At 37.2% G+C, this 27,812-nt stretch overlaps 1 protein-coding gene across 1 annotated transcript; it reads right to left on the bottom strand.

Annotated features, from left to right (window-relative positions):
* Window positions 1–16,599: 16,599 nt before the first annotated feature.
* Window positions 16,600–27,693, bottom strand: m6pr (mannose-6-phosphate receptor (cation dependent)). The gene is made up of 7 exons (XM_087806138.1): window positions 27,438–27,693; window positions 25,087–25,259; window positions 23,316–23,476; window positions 20,468–20,577; window positions 19,572–19,702; window positions 19,338–19,464; window positions 16,600–19,274 (listed from the first exon to the last, which is right to left on the bottom strand). Exons 1-7 carry the CDS (start codon window positions 27,441–27,443, stop codon window positions 19,149–19,151), a joined length of 834 nt encoding a protein of 277 aa, XP_087662264.1. The 5' UTR covers window positions 27,444–27,693; the 3' UTR covers window positions 16,600–19,148.
* Between the last annotated feature and the right edge of the window lie 119 nt (window positions 27,694–27,812).

The following is a 27,812-nucleotide window of genomic DNA, read 5'->3' as shown; positions in this document are numbered from 1 at the left end:
TTTCGTCCTTCAACAGGAAATGATTTATCCCGCCAAAAATGAAAAATAAAAATCATAAATCTGGGCGATTAACTCTTCATATTAGCTGAGACACATTTCAATATTACTTTTCATTTCATTTTAAACATAATTCCCTCAAATTGTACTTTTAACATAGTGATGGGATGATGAAACAGTGTCATGTTGTTCAGAGGTCAGTAGGTGGCGCCATCAGTTAAAAATGATGTTTCATTAGAACAGTTGTTTAAAACAAATGAAAAACAGTGCAGAGACGCCATCTAGTGGACTATGAACATAACGACACTGCTTCATGAAGCTTCATCCAGCATTTATTTGATTATTTTTTTCTAATTCCCATTGGGAAGTTAGTTTTTAAACCAACTTTAAATCCCTTTATATAGAAGAAACAAACTCAATAAAAAAAATTAAACTTTTGGCCCTCATACTATTATCGCTGTCAAAATTATTTGTTAGAATCCGACTCTCCAGGTCTACTCAATAAATACTCAGCAACTGCCTCGGAGCAGTGCAACAACACCTCATACCTCCCAGACATATTTCGGCAGCTCCACTTGAAACTTTACAATAAACAGAAAGTTATTATTTAACTTGCGAATTAACTCTCAACATGGAACTCTTAGAGTGTTAACTGACGTGCATGTTTTGTTTAAAGATCAGGGGATTTATGCATACTGACCAAAACCATTCGGCTTGTGAAACTTTGGCAGGCGCTCCACAATAAAATTCAGCACATTTTGGAATACTACTGCTCATGATACGCTTTTACGGTTATTGCCATTTTGTTTTACTTATGAGAGACAAATGATCGATTCTCCACCATCAACGCTTCATATTAGTTCTAACAGAGCCTTGTTTTTCGTTCCTGACGCACATGCTCTTCCTTGGATCGGACATGCGTGACCCCACGAGAACCTGCATCATTTTCATACTTTTCAATTCACACACATCCTGTTGGCAGATGAACTTGTTCTTTGAAGTTATTGCATGAGCTGTCAAAGTCTTATTTTGTTTTTTGATGAAAATCACCTGCACTCTGATCAGGTCGCTGGCAGCACGTCTAAGATTTAGGTTCGAGTTTTGTATCTCTCTTTGTTTTGAGCTGTAGAAGACTCAACACATTCATCTAACTTAGCAGCATTCATAGCTGAACCCCAACAAACCTGACCGCTTGACCCAAACTCACGTAGGAGGAGGACATCCAACATGTAGCATCAACAAACAGGGGAGCGGCGTGGACAGGTTCTCACCATCATGCAGCACTTTGGCTTCGCCATTTACCATCAGAGGTTGCCAAAGCAGGTCAGCCGTCTCTAAACCAGGCATTATCGTGGTTCTGATCCTATGATTATACAGATCATCACTGCTAGTGGTCTCTACTCGCTTGGATTCTCATGACCACCACTGGCCAAACTTCATTTTGCCATTTATTGTTGACCTTTGTTCAGTCCTGGGGTTTGTTTCTGTCTTCATGGTTTGACCATGCAACAACTAATGGTTCAGGATTCTTGGCCTGGTATGAAAAGGTCCTCGATGTGCCCCTAAGTTCAGATGGAGAGGGGAAAGACAACCAACAGTAACGTTGTGGTCTCCTTCGGCTTATCTGGAGTTAGGTTGTAAGGGGCAGCAGATACAGGACTTGCTTAGCTAGCTACATTCACCTCTTACCTTGGGACGTTTCCAGGCCAAGCTAAGAGTCTCTCAAGCGTGTTCTGGATCCTTGGATTCCTTAGGTACTTGAATGCCCCGGTTAAATAGTAGCATCTTTAGGTTTAACACAGACACGGACAAACGTTATTGTACAATCTCATTCTCAAGGTTGGTGCAAGTCATTGTCTGGAAGTATCAGGTGGATTTACCCCCTGGACCATAGGAGAAAAGTGGCCAGTCTTAGCACTTCTTCCTGCAACCCTCTGAGGAACTCGCAGGGATCATGCCGACACTAGCAACTGGTCTGCGTGTGACCCGGTCAACCACAAGTGGCCTCCCATACCTCGCCAACGTCCCAAGATCTAACACTTCATATGTACCTAGAACAAGTAGCCTCGGTTTCCCCGGTTATTCCAGGTGTTAACACTTTCAGGACTACAGAGTTCTCTTAAACCCCTCATAGTTTATCCTATTGTACTATTGTTGTATACTGTTAAATTATTCTTGTATACTGTAATAATATAATATTCAATCTAAGGTCATTTTTAAAGCGGAAGTAAGTTTTTCTGGGCAATCTTGTCATCAGGCATTTCCTTCCACTGAACTCCTGCACCCGCGTCTTATCTCCAGCTAAGATTGCTTCCCTCCGATGTCGCAGCCTCGGAGTAGTAACAACAAACACTGTGACTGCGGAAGACGTACGATCACATTCATTAGAGCTGAGAAGATAGCAGGGGGATGGTTGATGGAAGCCCAGACGTCACCACACTAGAGGACCATGAGGAATAGTCGAAGGAAGGCAGATTTGTGAGACTTTTCTTCAGCGAAGAAATATGTATCAATAACAAAAGTTGAGATGACTTTGCCGCACCATGACTCATTATTGAACGTTGTAACAAAATATATACTCAGCCAGATATTTTTATGTAACCTTGGAGGTCCCGCAAATTCTGTTCTCTCATTTCCTGTTCACGACTGGGGGGTTACGAGGTGTGTGGTCATCCTTGTAGTGGGAAATTACCTCTGCGACCAGAATAGCATCGGTAGCAGAAATCTCCGGATTATGTTGGCGGGAATCTCTGCAAACAAGTCTGCTGAGGTCATTGGTTCGAGGGACGATCAATATTTGTCCGACTGAAAGTAGACGGACACACAACGCTTGGTTGTGGAGAAGACTTATAGGCTTAGAACAACGTGTCAGTCGAGGTGAGGGAGGCCAGTGAGAAGATTTTTGGTAGATTTATACGTCTTGCATGTGAAGGGTAGCTGACATTGAGGTCATGATCTCCTTATCTTATCACCTCCTGAGATAAAGTACTCTTGGCTCCTCGTCTCTTGTAGTAACTCTGACTGTGAACGTCGGCTTAAATCATTTCTGTTCTTGTTTGTACTTTTAATCCAAAACAACTCGAGTTCAAGGAAAGATGTTTGTTTATTTTATCTTTCATTTCTTTTCCATAAACAGAAATATTTATGAGTTTAAATAATCATCTGTTGTTTTCCTCTCATCCATATTTATCTCAGGTCCAGACTTCTCTCTCTTCCTCTCATTCAGAATGAGAATCACAAGCCCATGTCTCTCACCATTCCTCTGAAAACCATCATTAGAGAACAACAATAACACAACCCTATAAAGTGGCCCTCATCTGGCAAAATATTTGAACAAATTGTCCAGAAGGTTCCAAAGCAAGGCCAAAGTGACCGTCTGGAGTTTTAAAGCTTCCCGTCAGGATAACCACCGCCTGGTTGAATACGAATCTACACTGGCACAGATATTCTCTAGACCAGGGGTGGGCAATACGTCGATCTGTTGCAAGTAGATCGCGTGATTTAATAAAATATGATATTAGAAAATAGTAAAAAGAGCTCTGATTGGCTGCTGTGCATGTCAATCAAATAGTTATTGCGCCGATTGGTTGACAATTTGATTGACATGCACAGCAGCCAATCAGAGCTCCCGCCTTTTCCACTGAACACACGGCAAAGTTCATATGAATAGAGAATAAAAAGAGCAAAACGTGCGTCATTTTACGCAATTCAGAAAAACGATATAGAATTATTATTATTATTTTTTTATAATATATCGAACAAAATAATGCGCGTTTGATGGCTTCAGGTTCTTCTCTACGAGAGTCACAGAAACATGACGTCAGTTCCATCAAAGTTAAGCTGCAGGTTCAATGAAAGCAACAGATGCTGGTTTTCCTTTTGTGATCGCGGTCCTTAAAATACACTTGCATTAATACACCATCATATGATGACTATTTGTAAATTACCTTTATCTAACGAATGTAATAAGAATACGCAGAAACACCGAAAACTCCTTCATTTAAACATGATGGACATATTGAAATGGAGGCATGGAAAGGGATGAACCCGTCTGAATTCTTTGTTGATTTTGATGAACAAAGGAAAAGGGCTTGAATGCGTGTCAAGCACAGATTCTTACACATGAATATTTTTTGTGCATCATTTGGGTTCGAATGAATGACCATTTTTAGTTGGAAATCAATGCAATTCTTAGTATATATGAGTCTGAACTTGTCTGCAGTGGAGGATGAGATTTAACACAGGCTGACACTGAGCTTAAGACCAGGTCTCATGGATCTCATGGACATTTTTGGAAGTTACTCTCAGAGGAAATGTTCTTATGAGGAAATATCCTCCTAATGGACTAAACTATTTGAATCTAGTTATTTATGTAAGTCAGCATTTTTTTGAAGATGATTAATTCCACTCATCCTTCCATCATGACTGATTATCAGTCCATTCACTTCATTCATTGCAAGTCATCTGAGTGAAGTATGTTCTTACTTACGTTGAGCAAATTTGATGAAGGTAGATCTTTTGAACTTGACAATTATAAAAGTAGCTTGCGAACCGAAAAAGTGTGAGCACCCCTGGTGTAGACTGTCTCAACGGATCGTGAAACAGGTGTGAAAAAACAGTTCCTCTTGTCGACTACTTGTATCTTTGCTGATTCTTATACGATAACATGAAAAAGATTTGATTTTTTGGATCCCTCTGGAGATCTCCTTCAGGAAATGTTTTCCAGCAACACAGCAACACAGATGATAGATTCATAAAAACAAGTGCAACAAAAAGTAAAAAGTGCAAGATGACACAATCTAAGTTTAAAGAACATCGATTAAAAAAAAGGATAAAAAGATTAATACAGAATAGAATCATCTTTTCACTTCACTCCTGCCCCCAAACTTAGAATTTAAAAATCTAATAGCACCAGGAATGAATGAGTCCCTGAGTCTATTGGTGTTGCATCATGGGAGAAGCATTCGTGCTCCATCCAGTTATTAATGTGTGTTTTTCTTTGATCTATGCTCTTTATATTTGCACATTATCTCTTTTTACTTTGCTCTTTTAATTTGCACTTTGTTCTAATTCTTGTTTTTATGAAACTTGTTGTACCTTCTATTGTCTGCTGTGAACTGGAACCCTAATTTCTCTAAGGAAATCTCCAGAGGGATTAATGAAGTCAATTAGTCTATCTATCTAATAGTAACAACCCTTGTCATTGGATCAAAATCTCTGCTTCCATCACGCCTGGTTAGTTGCAGAGCCCACAAAACACCCACAATGGTACAGCATCTATGAATCTGTTGGAAGGTATGGTTTGTAGAAACACAGCAGTTTCAGGAGATTTGAGGCCTGCATGTGGCATTTTAATGCCTTTGCAACGGACCAAGAATGTACGGACAGAAAGCAGCTCGAGTGATGCACACAGAAGCACGAGCGCTGAGAGTGTGTGTGGGCAGCCATAATTGGTCAATCTCGAAAGATATCGGCTTGACAGGATCAGTAGCCCTCGCTTGCGCTACAACCTATGTAAACATTAGGAAGGAAGTCAAGGGATTACTTTTATTTTAGTTATTCTTTGATTCAAGTAGTAAATAAACGCCAACAAAACTCAACTGTTATCTTCGTGACATCTTTATTTTCCAGGAACATTTGCTTCTCATTCTGATAGATTTGATGTAATGAGCTCAACATGCTGTTGCCATGTACACACTCCTGATATAGTTGTTGAGAAGCTGAGATATAATGTATAATAATATAATGGAAGGGTTGAATCACGTTTGTATTTCTGATCAAACACCATCAGTTTCTAACTGTGAGACAGTTCCGTGTTAAACTCCACCTGATCCAGTTTAGTCAAACGCCGGCAGGAAATCCACGTTCTCGGCCAGCACTCACTGTCACTGTGAATCAAAACTCCATCTTTGTTTATTTTATTTTATCAGCACGACATCTCATTCGCGCCATAACGGCAGGAACGACAGGAGACCAACACTTCCTGTACAATCTTCAGCCAGCTCTCCGAGGCAAGTGTGCCGAATTAAAGCTGAACGCTTCCCGCTGAGCCTCACAGATGCCGTCAGAAAGCCTGGACGTCTTGCACTGTGATAAGATATGTCCGTTGAAGCAGCTGCATGTCGTCAAGTGTGGTTGTATTCTATAAACACAGTCTCTTTATCTAAGTGTATGTTTATATTTGTTTGCACATGCACAATATTTATCTTTAAAGCAGGTTTCATATGAGGAGAATGTGCTCGAGAACGAGAGACACTGGCTTCCTAATGTGTCCTGTTTAGTTACGTGAGATTTACGATCTTGGTTCAGGATCATTTGATTCAAGTACACTCTTTAACTATGAACAGATGAGTCTTTTCCCCCCGCTGATAACGTCAATAATAGTAAATTGAATGATTATGGTAGTTAAATGAGGCATTGAAAGATGTTTAAAACGGACTTCTTCTGGAGAGAAAAACATTTCCATTCTATTCTCACGTAGACTTTTTTTTTCCAGATTTCATCTTGGAACAATTTATCACGCTTTGTAGTTGCCACCTTTTAAATGCTGGAAAACTTTACAAGGGGATGTAAAATGAATGTTACTTGTTCAAAAAGATATGAACACAACTGAAAATGACAAAACAATTGTATCCAAGTTCATAGTCATAGTTTGAACTTTTTAAAACATTAAAACAGGTTATTTTAATACTAATGATGGTCTGATGAAGCTTCATGAAGCAGTGTCATGTTGTTTAGAGGTCGGTAGGTGGCGCCATCAGTTAAGAAATGATGTTTCATTAGAACAGTGGTTCAAAACAAAGGAAAATAGTGCAGAGACGCCATCTAGTGGACTCTGAACATAATGACACTGCTTCATGAAGCTTCATCAGACCATCAGTAAGTAATACATATGAAATGGTATTTTAATATGGTGAAAATATGTCTTTTATACTTTACATTTCAAGATATATACACTGTCCACTTTCTGGCCTTTCATTCGTATTTTAAACTCTCTCCATTTGTCCCGAATGGTTCGTACTAGTAATTCATGTATAATTCAATTCAATTCAATTCAATTCAATTCAATTTTATTTAAAGTGTCTTATCATAACAAAGTTATCTCAAGACACTTTACAGTTGAAGTAAGACTATAGTTGATTAAGGAAAAACAGATCCCAGCATTAATGAATGCATTCATACAAAATGCACAAATGTGATAGTAAAATGACATATAAAGCTTCTATTGGAACTTGAGGCTTAGATGAGATGGAATGAGTCGAAAGTAAGTTGAAAACAAGATGTTCTAGTTTAGTCCCGACTCTACAGAAGGATCATCTGGGCTCCTCCGCTCTGAATTTAACGGCAGAACCAGTAGGAACCGGGCAAGTGCGTAGCGAAGCGGGTCAGGGGCAAACAGCTGTATGTGGAATTTCCCGAGACGAGCCACGCTGAGCTTGAAGGTGAGCTCTGTAATAAATGAGGAGACGGCACAGCTGGAGGTCCGAGGATGGAGGGTTAGGCCGTCAAAAAGATTGGTTCTTATGGGGCGCGGCACTCTGAACCTCCAAGATTCATCCAAATCGTGATGAATGGTTTGAGAACCTCTCGTGAGACACACACGGAATCTATAGAAACTCCACTTTTTTTTGTTGTTCGGCTCTCACTGTAATTCATTTTGGCGTCCAGAAATGCACAGATGTGGTTATTAATGCACTCAGATGGAGGCCATGCTGTCTGATGTGAGGTGAGGATATCATTCACATCATCAATAAGCTCTGTTTGGCCTTCACATCAGGCTCAGCTATTTTTTTCTGTTTTTAAACAACATTACACTTGGTATAAAGTGGATAGATGGATAGATAGATGGATAGATGGATAGATGGATAGATAGATAGATAGATAGATAGATAGATGGATGGATGGATGGATGGATGGATGGATGGATGGATGGATGGATGGATGGATGGATGGATGGATGGATGGATGGATGGATGGATGGATGGATGGATGGATGGATGGATGGATGGATGGATGGATGGATGGATGGATGGATGGATGGATGGATGGATGGATGGATGGATGGATGGATGGATGGATGGATGGATGGATGGATGGATGGATGGATGGATGGATGGATGGATGGATGGATGGATGGATGGATGGATGGATGGATGGATGGATGGATGGATGGATGGATGGATGGATGGATGGATGGATGGATGGATGGATGGATGGATGGATGGATGGATGGATGGATGGATGGATGGATGGATGGATGGATGGATGGATGGATGGATGGATGGATGGATGGATGGATGGATGGATGGATGGATGGATGGATGGATGGATGGATGGATGGATGGATGGATGGATGGATGGATGGATGGATGGATGGATGGATGGATGGATGGATGGATGGATGGATGGATGGATGGATGGATGGATGGATGGATGGATGGATGGATGGATGGATGGATGGATGGATGGATGGATGGATGGATGGATGGATGGATGGATGGATGGATGGATGGATGGATGGATGGATGGATGGATGGATGGATGGATGGATGGATGGATGGATGGATGGATGGATGGATGGATGGATGGATGGATGGATGGATGGATGGATGGATGGATGGATGGATGGATGGATGGATGGATGGATGGATGGATGGATGGATGGATGGATGGATGGATGGATGGATGGATGGATGGATGGATGGATGGATGGATGGATGGATGGATGGATGGATGGATGGATGGATGGATGGATGGATGGATGGATGGATGGATGGATGGATGGATGGATGGATGGATGGATGGATGGATGGATGGATGGATGGATGGATGGATGGATGGATGGATGGATGGATGGATGGATGGATGGATGGATGGATGGATGGATGGATGGATGGATGGATGGATGGATGGATGGATGGATGGATGGATGGATGGATGGATGGATGGATGGATGGATGGATGGATGGATGGATGGATGGATGGATGGATGGATGGATGGATGGATGGATGGATGGATGGATGGATGGATGGATGGATGGATGGATGGATGGATGGATGGATGGATGGATGGATGGATGGATGGATGGATGGATGGATGGATGGATGGATGGATGGATGGATGGATGGATGGATGGATGGATGGATGGATGGATGGATGGATGGATGGATGGATGGATGGATGGATGGATGGATGGATGGATGGATGGATGGATGGATGGATGGATGGATGGATGGATGGATGGATGGATGGATGGATGGATGGATGGATGGATGGATGGATGGATGGATGGATGGATGGATGGATGGATGGATATCTGGGCAGATTTGGAGTGTGTTTGACTTGGATCCGCAGCGACGGTCTGTTCAGTGTGATGATCGGGGAAGTACAACAGGAGTCATTAACGTTGTGTAACGTGGTCTGGAAGATTGAGATAGAAGAACATTTGCCAAACATGATCATCAATCTTGATCAGATAAGGGAAGAGAAGATTACGTGACGGATTCTTGGTTGTAGGCGCAGAACGCAGGATCAGAATCAGCATGTAGGAATGAAGCCCTTTGACTCCGCCAGCGGGGCCAACAAACACACGGTTCGATCTGGGGAAACTCAAATCACGTTGATGGTGCTGCGCTTCTTCACATCTGCACATGTTTCAGGGCTTGAATTACACGTATCGGTCACAAAGGACTAATGGAAAAATATGTTGTTTCCATATATGACGTCACCTTCAGGACCGCCGACCCAGAGTCGGCTCTGCTGCGTGTCCGTGTTCTGCTGCGATCCTGGCTCGTCCGACTCGCTGGGGATTTTCTGTGACACTCTTGTCACGATTAGTGAGGCCGTTCAGAACTCTGAGGAGCAACAGCAACCAAGGGCAGGTGTAGAAAAAAACTACGTTCAAAAATAACCGCGCAGGACGTCACTAGAGGAAAATAAAAGATTCTTTATATAAGAAATAAAGGACGATACAAACAAAGGTTCAGTCAATCACCTTCTTGTCGTGGCGTTCGTTCATTCACTGTCGAATTATATAGATCATACTCAACCGCACGAAAAAATTAGATCCGGTGTTTATCTGTCAAATAACATCCGGTTTCTAACACAATTATTATCGCACGTACTGGTACGCGTTAATTTCCATCGACTCAATTATCAATTTCATTCCTTTTCATCTGTTTTACCTAAAATATCGATAACATTAAATAATCAGGTTTTAATCAATGCTATAAATCTATAAATGCTAATGCTAATGCTAACGCTAATGCTAATAAATCAACAATGTTACTAATCAACATAAGTCAAAATAAGGCCTTTAGTGTGACCTTCCAGCTTCATATCTTTCTTTGAAACTGATCGACAACTTTAAAATTAAATTTGCAAGACATTCACATTTTGTTATCACACAATTGACCTGCAACATATAAGGTAAGGTAAGGTAAGGTATTACGCTACGAGAGAACATTAATGCTTTAGACCCTGGCTCCTGAAAGAGTAATCTGTTGTAACAGCCGAACACGTGTAACAAGCCTTACAGGGTGAAAAAAGAGAAAGGTTTTGTCGTCGTAATGTAAGCGTAACACGTACAATAAATACGTGGACTATCGATAAAATATCCATGGATGTTGTCGCTCACAACTTCTGCCCGACAACAATGCCTGTGTGTTTCCTTTCCACCACATTATTGCTCGGAGATGACAGTTTTATATATTTACTCTCTAAACACTCGAGAACACGGAGTTCCAATAACAATGTGATTTTCCAGACGTGTTTTTTGGTCATTATTTCCTCTTTAGGCAAATGTTTTGGTGAACCTCGTAACAGATCCTGTCAGCCCGGGAAGATGGTTCATGCCAGATGAAATAGGGAACAAATTGAAGTGTTGACACTGATTGTTTGATTGCAAATGCAATCAAATGTTTGGGGATTTCTTCTCGCTTATTTAGGCAGAGCTCAGTCGAAGTGCTTTGACAGGAAGGCAGGAGCCAGATTGTTGGGTCCCTGAAGCAGCAGTTTTCAGTTAGTGGTGTATTTTAGTCATATTTGTTACTGAGCTACGACATAATCTTAATCCGTTTTGTAGATTCCCTCTCGCTCACTTTTAACATGCTTATGTGTCATTGAAATGATTGTATTTCTTGTTGAGTGAATTTAAAAAACGCTTTTATAGCTTTTATATACTTGTATAATAAACTTCCTTTTTGTATAGTAACCCTGACCAATAGAATCTGGTTTGAAACTAGGAATATACAACTTTATTCAATTTCCTGAAATTTTAAAAAAGGGAATTGTCTTCTTTTTTCTTTTTTAATTTTGTTCATATAAAAATATAAACTCATATTCAAAACGTTTATTCCTTTTACTCCACATATATGTACTTAATAAGTCAATGAAGTCTTTATTCATTTTGTTAATTCAATATTTTAAAATATTTAAAATATTCTATAATATAGAAAGTATAACCTTGCTCAAACTTTATTCTTAACCCTTGTGTTATCTCAGGGTGAAAGTAAATGATCATTTTACACATGTTTGTTTGTCCACATGACTCTTTCTGTTCCATATCTCTGCTACAAACCACTGATAACATCTCTACACTGGCCAAAGTCTGGTTCGTCTCAGGTCCATCCTGATCATTTCTGAGCAAAATTCCTTTTGAGCCAAGTCAAAAGCCGCCCTTTGAATTCGTATCAAAGCTGCTCTCAATCCGTGGAAGTCATCTGAGGTGTCTTCAAGAGGTTCCCTGGAAACAAGGTTGTATTTTCACACTCGGTGCAGGAAGAGGATGGAATGATGGATGAAACTTCCGCTAAAGTTCTGCGCTGATCGGATTCTGGACCGGGCCCGAGGGGAAATGAGCCGTTATTAAGGCGAGTGAACACGACGTGGACTAAGCTGCCGTCCAACAGATGTTCTATTAGAACTTGGTGGTTGATGGAGACGGTTTGGTTCCAGATACAGATGTGGAGAGACGCCGCCAGCGAACATCGAGCAGAAGCCTCGAGAAAGAACAGGCTTTCCTTCTCAGCTTGTTTTCTTTTTTGGTGTTTGATGAGTCGTCTCATGGTGAGCTCCAATCCAAGCAATCCAAAGCTAATGTCTCGATTGATCAAAAGCTCATTCTAGTCACATACCTTGGTCATCATAGATCCTGGAAAGATCGTGTATCGGGTTCAGCTGTGATGACTTGCAAAAACAAAAGAGCGACATCGGAGCTATAAATGGCTCCGGCTCATTTGGTTTATCTCGGTTCGTTTGTAATAACTCATTAAGACTCGAAAGTCTCCTTCATTAAAGAATATTGGACCAGAAAAGTATCCTCCGGACATGTTGAATTAACGAGAGCCGAATGTGTTCAAAATCGAGTGTTGAAAGAGACAAATGTTCGCAGTTAAATGTTCGTGCGCGCGAAATGTGAAAGCGTTTAGCCACAAAAACTTCTTGACCTTGTTATGAAGAAGCTGCCGCTTGTTTTTCCCAAACGAAATCAGAACGCACACGTTTAATTATTTACTTGTGCTAAAAAATATAAATTTTGAACAAAACAATTGTAGTAATTACCTCCGGGAATTTTTTTTAAATTGGTTACACTCTGAAACACTATTTCCTGCCTTTTGAGGGCCAAATTTTGTGAAATAAGGGCAGAGAAATCAAACTTAAATCATGCATTATCACGGCGGTACGATTAAGACATGATTCATAAAAGGGAAAACAAAAGAAAATCCCTCTGGCCAGAACCCTCCATTGTAGGGGCCCCCTACGCTTTGTCTCAAGCAGCGTAGGGGGCCCCTACAATGGATGGTGCTGGCCAGATCCCCGTTATTATAAGTAGTAGTAAGTATTTCTATTATTATTATTTTATTAAGGGATCTCAAACCTTGACTCATGCTTCTATCTGAATCATTCATTCCTATATACATATATATATATATATATACAGTATATATATATATATATATACGAGAGGGGTTGGATAAGAGAAAACGCACACACAATAAAAGGACATTTTCGGGAAAACATTTGAGAATATTCATCTCCAGACAGGACTGTGGACGCATCACGGAAAATTAAAACATCGTGTGTTCAGAGTTTAACACTCCAAGGTCAGAGGTAAGTTGTGTTCAAGTCCAAATACTTTGGCTGAACAACGATTATTTATAAGGTAAATACACGAGAAGCATATTGACACTGGGAACAAAACCTTATGGAATGTCATGAAGAGATTCATCAAGGTTTGGACAGATGGTGTGAAAGAGATGTTCGTGGGTAACGTAAGAAAACCATAGGAACATGTCGGGAGATTGATTGACAGATAGTGAGGAGAAGCCGGTCATGTGAGGTCCTGCCTCTACTAAATTTAGCATTGAAATATTCAGACTCAAACTCAATTAGGGAGAATGTCGTACAAATATTTAGCGAGAGGCTAAATAACGATCCTCGTGAGAAATAAGTCGGATTGTCTTTGGCTGGAACATCAGGTCAAGAGTTTATGACACTGAGAAAAAAGAAAGAATCTTCAGTCTGCATACTTGCTCGCAAACAAAGCACTTCGTTGGACCTAAATGGAAAGAAAAGAAAAGAAAAAACGCAGTATGATTTTTGAATCTCGCTGCCAAACTGTACATATATATCTTCTCGCTGAAAACAATGTTGTCTTGGATGCGTAGAGGGATCCTCGACACGAACTCTGCCTCATGATTGAATAAGTCTTATCCGAGATGAAAGAAGCCAAATGTTTCCCCACTTAGGTGCCAAAAGTTTGTGTTTTTTCCACAGGAAAGAAGAACCTCTTGGAGATGGGGTGGTCCAGATTCTTTAAAGGAAATCACCTGGTGGAATCGCTGAGGATTTCCAGACACTCAGGAAGACGTGATGAAGAGATTCTAAGAACTGTCAATATCACGCAGAACGAGCAGGAAGAGTCTGAATACAACCTTGATTAAAGGTCAGCTAATGTGAAAACTCTCCTGACTCTCATGTTTCAAACGATGAAGTCTTTCTGAAGATGAAGACGTCTCTCATCATAACCATGTTCCGAAGTAATCACTTTAAAAAGTTGAAATCTCGGCGAACAAGAGGTTACGAGAGCGAGCTATTTATCACGTTATAATGGGCTTCACTCCTCCTCCGGCCAGCTGTGATCACGCCCCGCTTTGTTTATACAACGAGTGAAGACTTCCGGGATCGATGACACGCCTCAATGTTTGACCAATCACAGCAGAGTGGGTGTGGTTATGGTAAAGAATATTTAGTATCCAGAAAAGTGTTTTCAGTGGGCGGGGCTTAAGATTATTTTCTAATGAAAATATTTAAATGAAAAGAGAGTTTTGTACAAACAGACACACACTGATGAGTAAAGAAGCGAGTAGAACTTAATCAAGATCAAGATGTACTTAAGAGACACTTAAATCAACACTTAAGATGCTCAATGGTTACACCTGCAAATATAATAGTAATAATATAGTAGTATTTCAAACCTCAGGCGGTTGTTACGTTTAGTCCCGTTTAGAGTTACTAAGGACAAAACTGCCCTCTACTGGTAACTGTTGAGAACTTCATGAACCTGTTGCGTTGAACTAAAAAAATGATCATTTATGACCCAAATTATAATAATTCTACAATACTTGTGTTGCCTAAGATTTTCCCAAGTACTGAACTAAAATATATTCGATATTATTCACGCTTCATTTCCCACAGCCTGCCTTGATTTACTGAGCATTTACAAAATCTGCCTAAAAAAGTTAAATAATTCTATATAGTTTCTACTTTTATCATTTTCCTCATCTCACATGTATTTACAAGAATAGAAAAGTATTGCTGCTTGTTTTCCTGACTTTACTGGTGTAAATATAGTGTAAATAGCGACTTACTAAATGCTAGAAAATCACGACTTTTATTCGCGAAATAGTACAAGATTAAAATCTTAATATTAGGAAGACAAAAATTGTTTCTGGCTCTAGTTTATCGTCAAACTATTTGGTGGAAGACATGGAAGTTTTTATAACAATATAATCAAGAACCTAATTTCCCAAAGGAGATCTAGAGGGAATAATAAAGTCCGTCAAGTGTTCCCTCAGGAGATTGGATCAAGATCTCAATTTTATCTCAGAAAAACACGTTGACGCTGGAAACAAACAAAACAAACAAACAGTACTTTAGTTCCTACAATGAATAAACGTTTCCAAATGGACCAAACAATAATACTTATGTTAATCATATTTAGTTGGACCAAAAGTGGTTGAATAATAATCATTAAAGGGGATTTTGACTTGATTTTTAAATGTATGAAAACAAAAAGCGCTATATAAATACAAATTACTAACTTACTTACTTTAACAGTCAGACTGTGTTAAAGTAAAATGTTTCCCCCCTGAATCAAAAGTGCTCGAAAGTGTTGGATTTTAATTTTTTTTCGAGTTAAAGAGATGATTTATTGACGTGGACCTTTATGACTTGAATATTTCTCAGTTTTACTCCATAAATATCCTACATATTTTCAATTCACACGAACGGTTTATGTTACTTGAATCCAAAAGTTAAAATGCAGTTCACTTTAAAGACGTTAGAGGGCGGTAAAGTGCAACTAAACTAAAAAGATCAGAACATAATATCATGAAATAAAACAAAGTTCCAGCCAGACTTCTACTGAAGTGACAAATGAATATTGAATGCCAATGAATTTAACAATTGCTATTTTTTTTTAATGGAAACGTATAATATTTTTGTATAATTTAATTATAATCTACATATTGATCTCGATATTTTAATTAAAATGTTCTTGCCAACAGTTCTGTATTGAATTTAAAAGGCTATAAATAAGTAAAATAGTTTATTTAGAAAATTTAAATCAGATTTTAAAAACTATATGTGTAAAAACAAATCAGTCATTTTAAAAATAATATTTTATAAAAAATACTTTAATTTAATTATTCAATAAAAACAAATACAACCCTTCAATGAATAATTATAATTCAATTATTTAAAAAAAAAAGAGTTAAATAAATGACAAAACCAACATTTTAATTAAAAAAACAATTAGTTTAACATTTGAAACGTTAAATCCAGCATTTTAAAACTCTGATGACACTGATTTACTTCTAAAATAACTCTTTTATTTGAAAGGTTGAAGATTATCATCATTTTTTTTTTTTTACACATAGTTTGACATCATTATTTGAATAATTGAAAAATTAACTTTCTAATTTCAATATATATTAATTCATAGTCTTTTAAATTCAATATAAAATGTTAGTATAATATTACCTCTCGGACTCTCAGCCGATCACGTCAGATAAAGAATTTTTCAAGTTCAATTTTTTAAACATACAAATTATTTAATTTAAAAAACTTAAGATAATTGAAAATAATATTTCAATAAGATAAAATTCAACATTTTAAATGTTAACTTCAATGATTCAATATACTGATGATCGACATACTTCCTTTACCATAGAAAGGAATAAATCCTATGGATGTATTTTCGTACGTAACTTTTCTAGTTCAGCTCATTATCATCATCATCATCATCGTCATCATCATCGTCATCATCATCATCATCATCATCATCATCATCGTGACTGACTTGTTGCGACAAACACAAGTGTGTTTAGTTCTTTTATTCAAACATACATTCATAGATTCGGAGGCGAGTGCACTTGGGTGAGAAGATCTCGTCACTGAACGTCTCTGCAGCTCAAACTCAGACACACTTCTCAGTCCACACCAGCATGAGTGGAAAAACACAATAACACACAAACGAACAAAAGGAGGAAAAGTCGAGCTGACCTTGAACACACCGTGAACAATGTCACATGAGCCTGTTTTTGGATATGTTTTAGTTTTATTTTGACACTTGTTTTTGTGTCAAAATAAAATGTATTTAATAAAAAAAAAACATTTTCTTCGCACAATCAAATCCATTAAACCTTTTAAAAATATTGTGAATTCCTAATTTGGTGAAATTACCTATTTAAGTTTGATTGCTCTGCCCTTATTTCACAAAATTTGGCCCTTCTTTGTGACGACCAATCATATCGTCAGGAGTCATTTATAAACAAATTAACAAACACTCCGACTTGACGCGTAAAATCAATCAAAATAAAACTTAAGCTTCTTTCTTAAGGAAGTAAATCAGTGCCATCAGAATATTGATGGTTTAATATCACATTTGAAATGTTTTTATTTATTTATTTGGAATAATTAATACATTAAATCATTTCTATACTTTTTAATAACTGAATTGAATATTTTTTTCTATTTCATATAAAATAAAAATACATTTTTATGTTGGATTTAAAAGGTTAAAATGATAGAAATAAAAATATATAACAAATTATTAAATTAAACCATTAAAATATATATATATATATATATGTATATTTATATACTGTATATATAAAACGCTTAAAACAACAACATTTCAATTTAAATATCCAAGTTTCAACAAATGTAAAATTATCGAAATATTCTGATGTCACAGTTATACTTCCAAAATATCTGTCATTTAAAAACAACACAAAAACAAATTCACGCCAAAACTCATTGTTAGTGATGGTCTGATGAAGCTTCATGAAACAGTGTTATTATGTTCACAGGCCACTAGATGGCGTACCTGCACTATTTTCCTTTGTTTTGAACAACTGTTCAAATGAAACATTTTTTAAACTGATGGCGCCACCTACTGACCTCTGAACAACACGACACTGTTTCATGAAATACTACCATCACTACTCATCGTAGCCTTAGGAAGCAGCAACATCACATGTGGTCATAATGTAATAAAAACAGGAGATTTTTACGAAGCTTTTCAAGTAGTAAACAAACGCATTTCAATCATTTGCAGGGAAGAGAGTGAGAGACATTTATTTAACGTCTCAGGACGTTTGTTTTAAAAGGAAATGACAGTATTTTTTACCAGAACCTGAATGAACAGTGTTTGTTTTCAGAGAATAAAATAAATTGTAATAAAGTAAATAACTGTGGTAGAATTAAACCAAAGTTGTGTTTACTTTATTCATTATTATTTATTAATTCCCTTTAGTTACTTCAATGAATCTATTAAACATATTTTCATTAATGTAAGAATTTACACTTGAAAGGACATCTTAATGGTTATTGTGGTGAAGATATTTCTGTTCAAAGCATCCATGGAATGTTTGACTCGGATCTAACTGAGGTTTATTTTCATCAACAGCAGACAAAAGTCTCTTTGGTTTGAATCGTTTGGATCAATGAGTCGAGAAAAAAGATTCTTCAGGACCTGAAGTGAACGTATCGTAACAAAAGCTTGAGATATGGAGTGAAACACAACTGAAGATGGATGACCTTGAAGCTAAAAAGTTATTAGAAAAATCACTGAACAAAATGTAGCGAAACAGCAACATTTGTCATTCAGCACTAATCTGTCACATGTTTGATGTTTATTTCTCCATCATCCCTCGCTTTTATTTCTTTAAACTTACAATTTCAGATCATTTTTTTTAAAATCAGGACTAACCATAAAATATTAAGATATATTTCATAAGTTAAATTTAATAGAATATTGTATCATTTAATGAAACATTTTAAATGTTGAAACTGTGAATCTTTTAAATTGAAATTAAATCATTATTTTGACATAATTTAATTAAATAATTTGTATATTAAAATGTTACATCCGTTTTAATTTATTTCACTATATTGTATATTGAAACGTTTATTTTTCTCAAAAACATTTTTTAAACATTTCTTTTACACATAAAGTTTGATATTCAAATTACAATTATTTTACACTTTTGAAATTAAATATAATCTGTTGGTGCTATATAAGCAACATTTTGTATTGAAGTTTAAAAAAAAAATGGAATTTAGAAAAATACAATAAAACAAATAGAACTAGAATTAAAATTCATTTGAAAAAAAGAAATAATTTAATAAAATGTTTTAATATAAAAGTTTCAGCAGTTGTTCTGAACATTTTTAAAATAAATAAAGGGTAACTAAAGATTTAAATCATTTTCTTAATCATTCATTGTATGTCTTTGTTTCATCTTCATTTAATGAGAGGTGCAGGTGGGCGGAGCCTCACACTCACACAGGTCATGTGACATCACACGTGAGAAAGAAAGCTGTCACTCAGTGCAGAGTTGGTCCCGGTCTCCACGCCTTAAGGTCACATGGGCAACAGGTGGTCGTCCCGTTCTTCCGTCTCCTCGTCCTCCAGGGGCTCGGTGGCCACGCCCCTGTAGGCGTGAGGATCCTTCCGGCTCCCGGACCGGCACACGAAGTCGCACCCGTCCTGCGCCGAAAACCATCATCGCTAAAGCGACGGACACGACATCACATCATGTCGGAATCTTACCGCCGCCAGGTTCCCGACCTCCACCCAGAAGGCGTGATTGGGAATCTGCTCCATGCCTTTGGCGCCGACGACCAGCCGCTGGTACAGGAAGCCTCCGAGCAGGTAGAGCGCCAGCAGGCACACGGCGCTGCAGGAGAGCACGAGTCGTGTTGACACAACACAACACAACACAACAGAACACAACACGCCGGCGCTTGTGTGGCGACAAACTGCGAAAAAAAAAAAGCTTCTTACACGATGAGGAAGATGGATCCGGCGCTGAGTCGGGAGTCCACGGGAGGACACACGGCGCTGGAGTCCAGCTCGAACATGTAGAAGCAGTCCCGCTCCCGGTCCCGGTCCTCCAGAACCACCTTGAGCGGACCCTGAGAGTCATGTTTGACTTTAGTTATTTCAAAGTCAAATATTAACAAAGTCATCGCAGGAAACTTGCAAAACTGGATCCTCTCAAAGACAGACAGTGATGAGTGGAATCGAACCCTCAACCTTCAGACGGTTTTGACCAACGTGTGCCCATGAGCAAAACTGGATCATTCATGAAGTCGACAAACACAGACTCGTGCTGTCGTGTGAAACCATGTTGACGACACTAGACCTGGACTGACTTCACTCGACGAGGAAAAGATTTTTAGAGTGATTTCAATCGAGAAATCAATCGATCACATGATCACCGTCGATGTATTGATAGACAGAGTTTAAATGAATCAATTGAGGAATTAGTGCAAAAAGAAGTGACTTCAGATTTTAAATTTAACATTTAAAATGTTAAAAAATTTGAACTTTAATCTATTGAAAACAGTTTGATATTCTACTTCCAATAATTCAAAAATACATTTTCTAAATTTTATAATACACCAGACATGAGCAACAGAGTTCAGAGCTACTTGATCGAATGTCAGCCAATCATGGTGACACTATTATACAGAAAATCGATGACATTTACTTTTCAATTATTGACATAAGAATAATAAACAAAAATGTTTTTAAAATTATTCAGATTTAAAAAATAAAAACTTTCAATGATTCAAAGTATTTCGTCTGAAACCGTTTGTGATCGTTACTCCAGTGAAAGTCTCAACTATTCCGCTGACAACCTCTAAATGTTTGTGTTTACGACTCTCGTTCTTTACCACGTCTACGTTCTTGTTGCAGGAGATCATGACCATGGCCTTCCTGGACTCCTTGGAGCAATGGTTGTCGTACTTGTCTCCGTTCCTGTAGATCAACATCACCCAGCCACCTGAGGGAGCAGAACACACCTGAGAAAACAGTCTCTAACAACATGGAACTGTGTAGAATAGATACGACTTCCTTGGTTTATAACTGTCTTCTCATCGTAGATGCAAATGTTATGAATGACAGTATTGATGTGTTGATGAAGCTTCATGAAACAGTGTCATTATCTTCAGAGTCCACTAGATGGTAGTGATGTGTTGATGAAGCTTCGTGAAACAGTGTCATTATTTTCAGAGTCCACTAGATGGTAGTGATGTGTTGATGAAGCTTCATGAAGCTGTGTCATTATTTTCAGAGTCCACTAGATGGTAGTGATGTGTTGATGAAGTTTCATGAAACAGTGTCATTATTTTCAGAGTCCACTAGAAGGTAGTGATGTGTTGATGAAGCTTCATGAAACAGTGTCATTATCTTCAGAGTCCACTAGATGGTAGTGATGTGTTGATGAAGCTTCGTGAAAACGTGTCATTATTTTCAGAGTCCACTAGATGGTAGTGATGTGTTGATGAAGCTTCATGAAGCTGTGTCATTATTTTCAGAGTCCACTAGATGGTAGTGATGTGTTGATGAAGTTTCATGAAACAGTGTCATTATTTTCAGAGTCCACTAGAAGGTAGTGATGTGTTGATGAAGCTTCATGAAACAGTGTCATTATCTTCAGAGTCCACTAGATGGTAGTGATGTGTTGATGAAGCTTCATGAAACAGTGTCATTATTTTTCAGAGTCCACTAGATGGTAGTGATGTGTTGATGAAGCTTCATGAAACAGTGTCATTATTTTCAGAGTCCACTAGATGGTAGTGATGTGTTGATGAAGCTTCATGAAGCTGTGTCATTATTTTCAGAGTCCACTAGATGGTAGTGATGTGTTGATGAAGCTTCATGAAACAGTGTCATTATTTTCAGAGTCCACTAGATGGTAGTGATGTGTTGATGAAGTTTCATGAAACAGTGTCATTATTTTCAGAGTCCACTAGAAGGTAGTGATGTGTTGATGAAGCTTCATGAAACAGTGTCATTATCTTCAGAGTCCACTAGATGGTAGTGATGTGTTGATGAAGCTTCATGAAACAGTGTCATTATCTTCAGAGTCCACTAGATGGTAGTGATGTGTTGATGAAGCTTCATGAAACAGTGTCATTATTTTCAGAGTCCACTAGATGGTAGTGATGTGTTGATGAAGCTTCATGAAGCTGTGTCATTATTTTCAGAGTCCACTAGATGGTAGTGATGTGTTGATGAAGCTTCATGAAACAGTGTCATTATTTTCAGAGTCCACTAGATGGTAGTGATGTGTTGATGAAGTTTCATGAAACAGTGTCATTATTTTCAGAGTCCACTAGAAGGTAGTGATGTGTTGATGAAGCTTCATGAAACAGTGTCATTATCTTCAGAGTCCACTAGATGGTAGTGATGTGTTGATGAAGCTTCATGAAACAGTGTCATTATTTTCAGAGTCCACTAGATGGTAGTGATGTGTTGATGAAGTTTCATGAAACAGTGTCATTATTTTTCAGAGTCCACTAAATGGCGTCTCTGCACTATTTTCCTTTGTTTTGAACAACTGTTCTTGTGAAACATCATTTTTATATTGATAGCGCCACCTACTGACCTACAAACAACATGACACTGCTTCATGAAGCTTCATCAGCTCATCACTAATGACATTATTACAGAGAGATTTCAACAAATGACTCAATAATTAAATGACACAACAACTGCAGAAGATGTTTGTTCCACATTTCAACTGTTATCACATCATGTAGTTCCTTCAACCATTTGTCCTTCACATGATTTATACTTTCATTCCTTCAGGAATACAAGTCTTGTATGATTGTACTTGTTCTTTTTGATTTTGTCATCATAAATGTGTTTGGTTTATAAATGATATATTTTAAGAAAAAAAAAGAGAAAATCCCATTTGAAATACAAACTAATTTATGTCATTCTAAGTTTACGTGTAACTTTCTTTTAATGCAACTTTGATGACGAGTGAAAGGTTTTATCAGGTTTCATTGTGACGTAATGAAGAAAGTTCAAAGGTTGTTTCTAAAGATATGAATCAAGTCACGTGGATAAGAAAGTATGGAAGTTGATCAGTGTCACCAGGTTAATAAAAGGTTCAATTTCAAATTATGGAACTTTGAATTATTATAATTTTTAATAAAATGAATATATAAATATATATATACATACATACATACAAACATACATACATACATACATGTATGTATGTATGTATGTATGTAGAATATATATACATACATGTATGTATGTATGTATGTATGTATGTATGTATGTAGAATATATATATTTATATCTAAATATATATATTCTACACAGAGTTGAAACTCTTAACCCATTATTTGCGCTTCGCAAATAATCACATGATGTAGAAGAACATTATCAAGTAGCTCGGGACTCTTTTGGTATCGTTTGGATACGCTATTATATCAACATTTTTGAATTGAATTTAAAATAATAATAATTAGAAGAAGAAAAAAAATTAAGCTCGAGTTAAAAAGAAAATTAATTTCAATTTTATTTTTTTAATGATAAATACAAAGTCAACTCTTCATTCTAGCAGTTACTGAATTGAATTATATAAAAAATATGTAATGCTTAAAAAACAAATTTTCAATAAAAACATTCAAAGTTTCAACATTTGAAATGTTAAATTCATTAGTTATTCTGCCTAATATACTTCCATATGAATCGTCTAAGAACTCTTTGGACACTCACTTCCTGCGATGACCTGGGTGGAGTTGTACAAGCCGATCACACTTTTGGCTCCTTTAGTGTCCACCTGAATGGCCCCGGCTCCTGGGACGCCTCCTGCGTCGCCACACAAGTGGAAAACGTACGTGTAACTGTCCTCCCCGACCTTCGTTTGTGCTGTAAAACTAAAAACAAGCACTTACGTCAATTCACTGCACACACAAATAATAACATTATTAGTACAAAACTGTTATAACTAAATAGATAGATATAAAGTCTATCTATTATCTAGTAATTACAGGTGGGTATTGAGAAGCTCAGTCCTTCTCAAATAATGAGTTTGACCACGGGGAATAGGCCGCTTTGCAGTACTAAAAGTGTAGTTGCACCTCCACTACAGTAGGTGGCGTGGTTTTAAACCAAGCAAAAAATATCAAATAAAGTGGGTAAACAAACTCAGGAGAGACACCATTAAAGAGGGATGAAAAGAAAGGTAGAGAGAGACGGAGAAAATGAAAAAAAGCTTGAAAGCCATGACGAGGAAATATGATAGATATAATTGACTTTATTAATCCTCCTTCAGTATATTGGGTGAATTGAAACTGCAGTTTAAAACATTCCAGCTATTAATAATGAACTGCTTATTTAGATTTCCTCACACATTGTTGTATTTTTGTTTTATATATTGTGCTCCTTAGCTGATCAGTTAAAATGTTTGTTGTTGTTTTTTTAAAACCAAATCCAATGGTTCAATTTGCTCACTTAAAGTGTTTTAAAGTTTGAATGATTTGAAGATTCAGTTCTTAATCTTTACTTCAGGCACAAGTTTTTTCTTTTCTAAAGACCAAAAATAGTGATAATAAAGTCTTGTCGGCAAGTTGATGTGAAATTTGCAATGAAAAGAACAAAGTGCAAGGGATGCAAATATAAAGAACATAAGTCAAAGGAAATAATGCAAAGAAAAGGATACAAAGCATAGCATAGAATAACATCATCACTTCACTGCACTGGTGTAGTTCATTGTCAAAATACTACCGTTTTTTTTACGTTGTATCTTTTAAATGGTGTGTTTAACATCGAGTTTAAACAGTTTTCTTGGTGGCTGAGAGAAGATCCAAACAATCATAGAATCCACAGATTATCTACAAGGCTTTAAACAAAATGGTTGTTTTTGGCTTAACCATATAATACAATCTTAAACTTAAAGCATTTTATTTATTTGTTAATTATAATTAGACAAAAGGAAAAAAACCCTGCGTACAAAAAGTGCATATGAAGACATTTACTCCAATTATTTATTGCTAAATGAAAAGCTAAAATTACCTTTAAAGTTAAAAAAAAAAAGAATTAGAATTTTGAAAGGTTTAATTTGGTGTCTAACCCTTGTGTTAGCTCTGGGTCAAGGTGACCCGAAGGCGTGAAAACAAATGTGTTTGTGGTATCCCTTGTGTTTTCTCTGGGTCAAGGTTAAGGACCTTCCAGAAATACATATGCAGTGGTGGAGGATGTTCACTATGTAATAAGCCAATTCCAATTATTAAAAAATACAGTATTTGAATTTAATATTTTTTAATTTGTAGTATTTTATATTCACTATAAACGTGTTGGCATAACAATGCCACCGGACAACATAGTTGATATTGGCCAATCCATTGTAATACAACGTGAAATGCAGCCGTTCAATATTCTGATATACTGTACTTCCATACTATTAATCCAACATCTCAACACGAAAAGCAAACGTCAACACTTTGCACAGTGCGGAGTAACTGATTCATAAAACATGTCAACCCACTTCCTATGAGCAAGCGGCTCCAGTTGGTTGAGAGCATTTTGTTCCGATTCCGACTTTGAGAAGAGTATGCAGTTCTTTGTGCCGTCATCAGACGAAACTAGAGATCCCCAGAGGAGCAGCTGAACAAAGATGGTTGACAGCAGCCCATGCTCTCCTCCGTGTCTTACTAGCACCTGGAAACAAAACATTATAAATCAGAATGAACGTCAAAGCCTACACTGTTCGTTCGTCTATAGATTAAAGAACAGTGATATAATATCCAATAATAACATGCAACCCTTGTCTCTGCAGTCGGATAAACACCAGCCAACCGTTCACATGTTAAACATTTAAAATATTTTTCCTACTATGATATCATATATAGATTCAAACCCCTTTAATCACAATTGAAATTCTTCAGCTCTTTAGCATGTGTTCAATCTGACTACAGCCAAAATCAAGACAATGTTCTGTCTTTTCAAATTATTATTAATTATTATTATAAGTGTCCATGTTGGAAAATTACTCACCGCCACATCGTTCTCCTGCCCCACCCTGGTCATACCAGGGTTATAAATACGTGAGATTCTTAACTTCCTCAAATGTAAAATGAACTTGTTTCGTTTTCTTTGTACAACAAAAAAAAGATTAAAATAAAATGCTTTATCTTAAGAATGTTCAAAATTCAAACAACGTTTTCAAAACTCTATACATGGGCAGAGTAGAGCATGTAGAAATTGTTTCTACAGCTCATAATTGTATTTATTGTTGTATTAACTCTAAACAAAACAAAGTAATGTTTAGGACCTTTTTTTCTTTGTCCTTTTGGTGACTATTTCTTTACCCTCAAAATAATTTCAGTAAATATAGAGATCTCGTTTAGACTATTTTAACAGTTTATTTTGGTGTCTAAACAAGAAGGATCTGTCTCGCCTGCAGTTGATACAAAACTCTGCAGCGAGAATTCTGACCTGCTCTAGTAGAAGAACTCACATTTCTCCGATCCTTAAAACTCTTCATTGGCTGCCAGTTTCTTTTAGGATCAATTTTAAAATTCTGGTTCTTACTTTCAGATCTATTCATGGTCAGGCTCCTCCTTACATCACTGATCTGATCCAGCCTTACACCCCAGCTCGGGCTCTGAGGTCTGTGGATCAGAATCTACTTATGGTTCCTGAACATCTCCTAAGCTTTGGAACGATCTTCCTCTCCCTCTGTGTTTGATGATCTACTGACTCCTTCAAGAAACATCTTAAGACATTTTTATTTGTGCTTTTCCCTGATTTTCTGGGACTCCTGTGTTTGTCTTATGTGTCTTGATCTTTTAAAGTATATATTTTAACTGTGTATCATTTTTGATTGTTCAAGCGCTTCGTGACCCTGGACTAGAAAGGCACTTTACAAATAACCTTTACTTACTTACAAACTTACTATCATATTTAGAAAAAAGTTATCTTTATTTTTATAAAAGGTTTATAAATATTTCATCTTGTTCCCTTTACTTTTCTTTTTGTACTTGTTAAAAAAAAGGTTTTTCTATCAAATTTTTCAATTCTCCATTTTGGTTGACACCAAAGATGGAACTTCCTAAATAGTTTCTCTTTGTTTGTAACACAGCTCCTGCTCCACGTGTAGACGAAAGAGCGAGAGAGAGTTTTATCATCCAGCCTGGAAACAGATTCTTTGTTTGATACAGATTTCAAGGAACTAAATGCTATCCAGTCTACATTTTTTCTCAACTGAAAATTCTCAAGGCTCTATGATGCCTCGTATCAGACATGGAAAGGCCATTATGACTAAAAATGTACTTCCTTTGGATTTTATGACATTGTTCATGTGCATTGTTCCCCTTTTTACTTCAATAGCTTTCAAGATATCTGTCCAAATAACTTCATATCTGTTCCAAATCTTAACCCTGATCAGACAAAAGTGTGACAAAACAATATATAGTGACATGTTCATCGTGCCTTCATTTAAATCATTTAAACATTTTATATTCTACTTTGTTCAATACCTTTCAAGATGTGTCCAAATGAATCTAACTGAAATCGTCACGTGTCTTAAGAAAAATGAGACAAAGCCATATATAATAATAGTGTAAACAAAAGGAAAAAATAAGAGATATTCCTTATTTTTAACCTTAAATAACCAACACCAGGTACATAATGAAGCTTTGCTCTTCAAGTTTGTTAGACTCAGCCACGACAAATTTTTTGAAATACATAAAGTAAATATTACAGTAAATAACAAGACATTTTGAACCAATACATCTTGTCCAGAGCAAATACGTCACGAAGCGTAAAAACGCGAGCCACACATTTTGGGAACAAGGACGAATAAATGTTTTATTTAGTTTAGTTTGACAGACTTACCTTCATGACTTGTGAAGTACCGTTGACGATACTCGGCTTCCTCTTGCTAACGTCGCTTTGTACAACAGGAACAAAACGCTCTTTTTGAGCTAGAAAAAGTAAATTTAAGAAGCTTCTCTACGGTTTAGAATTTACTTTGTGTGTCCGCGCAGTCAAAGGTGTGTTTACTCGTGAGATGTTCGGCGTCATCGCAGATGCTAACATGCTAACATGCTAACATGCTACATGTAGCTGCTGAGTGCGGATGTGAGACGCAACATAGTCCACGTGACTAAAGAGGGTCACGTGACTCCCAAAACTCAGGAAGTCAGGACTTTCAGGTGAGAGATAAAAAACAAAGAAAAAACCAACAGAAAATAATAAAGAAAAAACGGA

Source organism: Callionymus lyra, chromosome 13 (genome assembly GCF_982586985.1).
Source record: "Callionymus lyra chromosome 13, fCalLyr1.hap1.1, whole genome shotgun sequence".
NCBI classification, from domain to species: Eukaryota; Metazoa; Chordata; class Actinopteri; order Syngnathiformes; family Callionymidae; genus Callionymus; species Callionymus lyra.
The sequence above is the reverse complement of the archived record's forward strand: the minus strand, read 5'-3'. Positions and strand labels throughout refer to the sequence as shown.